Source organism: Rattus norvegicus, chromosome 1 (assembly GCF_021556685.1).
Source record: "Rattus norvegicus strain SHRSP/BbbUtx chromosome 1, alternate assembly SHRSP_T2T, whole genome shotgun sequence".
Classification (NCBI taxonomy): domain Eukaryota; kingdom Metazoa; phylum Chordata; class Mammalia; order Rodentia; family Muridae; genus Rattus; species Rattus norvegicus.
In genome coordinates, this window is record NC_141534.1 from 194,652,404 (window position 1) to 194,659,081 (window position 6,678).

The window sequence follows — 6,678 nt, forward strand, 5'->3', positions numbered from 1 at the left end:
CTGAGCAGGTGTACAGAGTAGGTGTACTGAGCAGGTGTACTGAGCAGGTGTACAGAGCAGGTGTACTGAGCAGGTGTACTGAGCAGGTGTACCAACAGGTGTACTGACACAGCCCTGTAACCCCAGCTCCAAGGAGGTAGCTGGAAGACTGCCACAATTTGGAGGCCGATGTAGTCTACATAGAACACTTCAAGCTAGAAATGATACATAGTGAAGCCCTGTCTCAGAACAGATGAAAAGATGTATGTTGGAATGCTAGTGGTAAAGAATTGTGCTCCCTTAGCATGAACATGATCGATAAGCAAACAAACACCCCTCCCCCCAACACACACAAAAGAAGAAAGAGGAGGATCAAAGGCTGGGAGAAGGCTCAGAGCAAAGTGCTGCTTGACAAGCATGGACCTGAGCTCAGACTTAGCACCCACTTCAAAACTATGGGCACCACAGTGTGCTCCTGCAATCTCAGCACTGGGAAAGCAGAGAGGATCTTTGGGGATCACTAGACAACCAGTGTTGAAGAATCAGTGAGCTCCATGTTGGGGGGAGGGGGAGACAGACAGAGAGAGAGAGAGAGAGAGAGAGAGAGAGAGAGAGAGAGAGAGAGGCTGTCTCTAAAAAGTTAGGTGGAACGCAAGAGCTGGCAACTGGGGAAGCATGGCCAAGCCTTGTGGGGTTCGCTTGAGTGGAGAAGCCCGTAAACAGGGGGGATGTCTTCAGACAAAATGTTTTCTGGGAGGCTGATGACCTCCTCTGTACTTTCTTGCCACAAAACATCATATCCCCAAGTCAGCTCTTGCAAGAGGATTCCCTCCATGTGGCTGATCTCTCCTCCCCCCGGACTCCTCTGGACATCCGTATCCCAGATCCCCTCCCAAGGATGATGAGGTGGAAACAGACACACAGGAGAAGACAGAAGTCCCCAAGCGTGGCTTCCTCCCTGGGGATGCGAAGCTTCTGGCCCTGCTTGCTTTGGTTAAGCCAGAAGTCTGGGCTCTCAAAGCGAAGTGCATTCTGGTAATCATACGGATCCAGCACCTGATCTCCAAGATTGAGGGTGGAAATGATTTGGGGATGGCAATTCAGGAGAAGGTGCTGGAGAGAGTGAATGTTTCAAGACCAATGTAGAAGCTTTCTAGGCAACCATTTCGAAGCACATGGGGATGCTGTAGCCAAGGCCTCCAAGGACACCCTTATACTAGATTACCGGGCCTATGGGGACACTTAGGGCCATGGTGCTGGACCCAAGGGCCTTCTATGCTGAGCCTTATCATATCAGCAGCAGCAACCTAGAGACAATCCTCAACCCAAAGTGAAGAAAAGCCATCTACATACAGAGGTAAGGATTAGAAGGAAAACAAATGATTTATACTAAAAAAAAAAAAAAAAAAAATAGGTGGGATCTGGAAAGAACATTTGATGCCCCTGTAGAGCTCCTGGGTCCAAGTCCTAGTACTTACAAAGTGGCTCACAACCATCAATCAACTTCCCAGAGATCTGACATCCTCTTCCGGCCTCCTGGAACACCAGGCACGCTTGTGGTGAAAATACATAAAGGCGAGCTAAACACCCAATGACAGAAAATAAAGTAATAGGGTGTAAGTAGACATGACTCAGACCTGGTCTAAACACACACACACACACACACACACACACACACACACACACACACACACACACAGACACAGACACAGACACACAGACAGACACTACATACACGACATGTAAAGGTGGCCTAAACAGTGCAGAATAACAATTATTCTCATAGTTTTCACTGTGTTAGGTATCAGAAGTAATGGAGAGATGAACTTAGGCTGGTGGCCTAGGACTGAAACCCCAGCACTCAGAAGACAAGCGTGGGAGGATTTGGGCTACGTCTTAAATTCCTGTCTCAAACAAAAAATAAAAAATAAAAACCCCAAAAAACAAAAGTATGACACTGCTGGATGAAGAGGGTGCAGAGGGCTAGACACCCTCCAAGAAGAGGCAGTGCTCTGGGAATCCCTGAGCCGGTCTTTGTAATCTTCCTCTCCCCTGAGTGAGCAATCTGAGGTCTGGGCCTTGCCCGTGGGGTGAGAGGGTGAACGTGCTGGGGTCTGGGCCTTGCCTGTGGGGTGAGATTGACTTGAGCAGAGCAGCTGTTCATTCTCGCTCCACCTTACTCAGGAAGTGGTTCTTCACCACACTGACCACATCCTCAGGTTGCCTTGGAAACACTCTATGGGGGCAGGAAAAGTTGGGGCACAGTCGCCCAGCAACAGGTGGTAGCCTCCCTTCCGCCGCCTTCTGAGGCCAGCCCTCCAGGGCCTTTCAGATAGCTACACACACACACACACACACACACACACACACACACACACACACACTCCCGGCATGCACTGGGAAAAGAAGGGCTCCGAAGACAGTGAAATCCAAGATTGACCCAAGGTGACAGGTGAGGTGAGGGGTACAGAAGCGACTGCAAATGGGGGACTGGTGGCAGAGCCGGGCAAGTTAGATTGGTGCCTGGCCACAGACCCGGTACAGCCAAAAAAGCACAACAGGGCCAACAGCTGGGCCACCTCCAAGGAGACGGGTAAGGTGGCTGGAAGAGTGGGTACATAGGGAACGGAGGGGCCAGCAAGGGGATTCTCTCTCAGTCCAAGTCATCTCACTTAAGGCTGAGACAAGACCTGAGAGCCCCAGACTTTGATCTGTCATGGGGGGTTGGGGGTGGAGGGTGAAGGGGGGCTGGGAGGGGAAGTGAGGCCTGTGACTGTGCAGGGAGCCTCAGCCAGCTCTGGTTTGTTCTCCAGCCTCCCCTGGTTTGCTTTTGTCCCCTTTACATCCCCTTTGCTCCTCTCTAATTTAGTCACCCATGCTCAATAAGCCAATTAGAAGAGCCGAATTGACCTCGGGAAGCAGGAAGATATAGTCAGTGTGGCCACCCACACTCTAGAGAGAGGCAAAGAGATCCAGCACCCCCTCCTCCCGGTCTGTCTCTGAGATTCTGAAGTGAAATTACAGTTTAAATAGAAGGCCAAGGATTTGCAGTCCCAGCGATTCGCAGTCTAACCACCTGTCTCCTCCTGTGAGATGGTCAAGTTGTTAGAAGTGTGTTGAATCTCTTTCCAGGAAACGGGATATCCTCTGACTGGTGCCCTTTCCTTCTCCCAGTGGAGACATTCCCTGATTCGACTATTCTGAGCACACCACTGTGTCTCCCAGATGCCTGCGACTCCCCAGCAGCCCTCAGGGCACACGGAGGGGCTCACTGAGCCTACATCGGAGGCAGCAATGTGGGTTGTAATCCCCTGCGGCCCTTGTATTCCCATCATGTTGGGCCTGGCCTCTCTCACAGCCTTCTTCATCATAACTACTGCTGTACTGGCCGAACGCCTGTTCCGCCGCCCGCAACCAGACCCCAGCCAGCGTGCACCCACCCTAGTCTGGCGCCCTGGAGGAGAGCTATGGATTGAGCCCACAAGCAGCGCCCGGGAGCGCTCTGAGGACTGGTATGGCTCCTCCATACCTCTGCTGATGGACAGGGCTCCAGATCCTCCAACCCCTGGGGGCACCTTGGAGGGCAGAGCAACTGCTCCACCAGCCATTCCAACACCACACCCTTCACCCAGCTCTTTAGTTCCCCAGACCCCACCAGAAGTCCCAGCCCAGAGCACCTTCTGGAGGCCTCAGACCCAAGAAGAGAGTCCCTATGCCACAGGCTTGGTGAGCTGGGTTGGGCCTGAGCCGATGGCAGAGGCTGGCTTGGAGGTTGGGAGCCCCAGGGCTTGGAGGCTGAGGCAAGGGAGCCTTGAGCCTGACTGGAGTCTCCAGCCTCGGGTCACCCTGGAGCAGATCTCGGCGTTCTGGAAGAGGGAAGGCAGGACCAGTGTGGGCTTCTGAATCTTCAGAACCCATAAGACTAATTCCCACCTAAGAGGGGATAGGGGGGTCAGCTCCAGCCTCCAGCCTGATCCTCGCACTGGATAGGGCCTTTTGTGTGGAAATATCTGTCTTCTGCACCTGACCTGTGGGCAGGTTAAGAGTGTGGACAGCTTGTACTCCAAGGATTGCACTGAAGTTCGGCTTTGGTTAAAATGCCTAGGTTGTGACTCTGAGAATTGAAGACAAGGCTAGTTGGCTAAAAGCCAGAAGGCTTCAAGATGGTACATCAGGGTACACACTTACCCTAAGACAGCCTGTCAGAATGAAGAGGTCCTGTCCGCGATGCCAGAGCTAGTGACTATGAGTGTCAGTCATGTGGGCAGGGGATGGCAGGAATCTTGCTCCCCAGAGCCACAAACCCTATCTGTTCCCAGCCACTCTCTCCCACCTCTGTGAGGCCCTCCAACAAAACACAGAAGACAAATCCTGGAGGAGTCTTTGTTTCCATACAAATCATGACTTTGGTTACTAAGTGGCAACATGGAATTTGCTGAGCCGAGCTGGAGAGGCTGTCTCTTGCCGGAAATTGGGACAGAGACTCAAAAGGGATCAGTAGGCTCCTCTGCTCACCCACTTATGGCTGCACACGTGCTACAGTGCAGTTTTATTAATCCGTGTTAAGAAAAGGATGGCCGAAAGAGAACTGAGTGGTATGAGAAGGAAGGTTGTCCCAGGGAAGGGACACTCCCCAGACATAGCCTTTGCCGTCCTTCCCTCCAGCTTGCTGGAGTGGTTTAGAGAGCCAGGTTTGCTGTGAGGCAGACTTACTTATAGTGATCCATTCCACAGAAACGGAGTCCCAAATATCTGTGTGCCCGCCGGCTGACTTCTCCTTCAGGAGAGGGGTTCACAGCAGGAAACACACTGGAACTCCTGGAGCTCCCCGTCCCTGGAAATCTGAGTTCCCAAACTTCAGTCAAGAACATGAAGATTTGTCCATATCAGTTTACCTTTTGTTTTATGATTTACTTTATATTTTTTCCTTAAATTGATTTGCTGTTTGCTTAATAAATTTGTTTTAAAGTGAATCTTTTTGTATGACCTCTGTAAATGGAAAATCAGTATTACCAGTACTACTTGCCACAAGTAAAAACAAACAAACAAACAAACAAACATGAAAATAAGCCAGGTATGCTAGTGCCTTCCTTAAGCCCAGCACTCAGGAAGCTGAAACAGGTGGGTCTCTGTGGTTTCCAGGCTAACCAACACCACACTGAGACCTGACTCAAAACAAAAAAACAAAACAAAACAAAAAAAACAAAATAAAAAACAAAACAAAAAAAACAGAAATATGAAAATACAGTGTAGACAATGGGGTCCTAAGGAGACAGTGTTGCCTCCTGGAGACTTTTACCTCAAATTCTGCTCCTTGTTGAAAGAAAAGGGGATGAAGCAGAGGTGGGGGGACAAGCCTGAAATCTTAGCACTCTGGAGGCTGAGGCGGGAGATCCCAAGTTCAAGGCCAGCCTGGGCTACTTAGTAAGACCCTGACAAAGGAAAGAAAGGGAGAAAAAGCGTGAGGGACAGAGGACGGAAGGGGGAGGTTTTTGTTCTGTCTCTGACTCATGCATGAACTAGGGAACAGACATTCTTACCATCAGTTAATTGTGTGCATCTGTCTGCCTGTGTGTTGATTTGTGCATTCTCGTAAAAAAGACAGACGAATTTAACCTGGGTTGCAGCCCAATAGATGGTTGGGGGCTGTGTGGATGGCTGGATAAATACAAGAATGAATGCATGTGATCTTCCTGATGACTTCCAATTACTATCCTTAGAGCCGTCTTTATAGTCTGAAACTGAGAACATGGACTAGAGCAGAAAGAGCTCAGTGAGGGAGGGAGGGATAAGAGCATAGATTAACAGACACATTAGTTGGGGAGAAGGCGCACCGGTGATGAGCAGTGACGGGCGTGCTCTAGCAGATGTTGGGTCCTCACAACTGCCTGTAAGTCCAGTTCCAGGGGATCTGATGCCCTTTTCTGCCTCCATGAGCATCTGCACACATGTAGGGCATATGCACTCACGCACGCACGCATGTTAGTAAAGAAAAAGAAGCCCAGCTCAGGAGAGAAAATCTGCTCACCCTCAGGGCTCAGCATTCATTGTTAGCATCTTGCCATCGGAGTTCTGGGGTGGCAGAGTCTCTTGGCACCAGGCGAGGCCACCAAGCTCTCTCCCTAGTGCAAAGTGGCCTAGTTCAGTCTCAGCTCGGGTTAAGCTTTTCTCCCTTTTTCATGTGTACAAACCAACACACAGACACACAGGCATATAAGTAATTAAATAAAACAAGTCTCTAAAAATATAGATGTGAATCTGGGTGGTGGCGGTGCATGTCTTTAATCTCAGCAGGGGCAGGCAGATCTCTGAAGCCAGCCTGGTGCAGAGTGAGTTCCAGAACAACCAGGTCTACACAGAGAAAACCTGTCTTTAAAAAAAAAAAAAAAAAGATGGACTTTACTCTTTTTCCTTTATTATTTTTATTTATAACTTTTTATTTTTATTTTAAAAAGATTTTTATTTTCTGTGTGTGAATCTCTTGCCTGAATGTATACCATGTGCCTGGTGCCCACAGAGACCAGACAAGGTCACTAGATTTCCTAGAACAGAAGTACTGAGGGCTGCGAGCTGCCGTGTAGGTGCTGGGAATTGAACCCAGGTTCCTGGAAGGAGCAGGCAGTGCTCTTAACCCTTAAGCCATCTCTCCACCCACCTTGCTTCTGTACCCCCTTTTTGAGGTAGCCTGGGACTCACGAC

At 49.9% G+C, this 6,678-nt stretch overlaps 1 protein-coding gene and 1 pseudogene across 4 annotated transcripts; both read left to right on the top strand.

Annotated features, from left to right (window-relative positions):
• The first annotated feature begins 646 nt into the window (after positions 1–646).
• LOC147996972 (proteasome activator complex subunit 2 pseudogene) lies at positions 647–1,343 on the top strand (annotated as a pseudogene).
• A 1,014-nt stretch (positions 1,344–2,357) lies between these two features.
• Positions 2,358–4,952, top strand: C1h16orf54 (similar to human chromosome 16 open reading frame 54). 4 transcript variants are annotated; one of them, XM_087559940.1, is made up of 2 exons: positions 2,358–2,431; positions 3,154–4,952. In XM_087559940.1, exon 2 carries the CDS (start codon positions 3,205–3,207, stop codon positions 3,880–3,882), a length of 678 nt encoding a protein of 225 aa, XP_087416066.1. In that variant the 5' UTR covers positions 2,358–2,431; positions 3,154–3,204; the 3' UTR covers positions 3,883–4,952.
• The last annotated feature ends 1,726 nt before the right edge of the window (positions 4,953–6,678 follow it).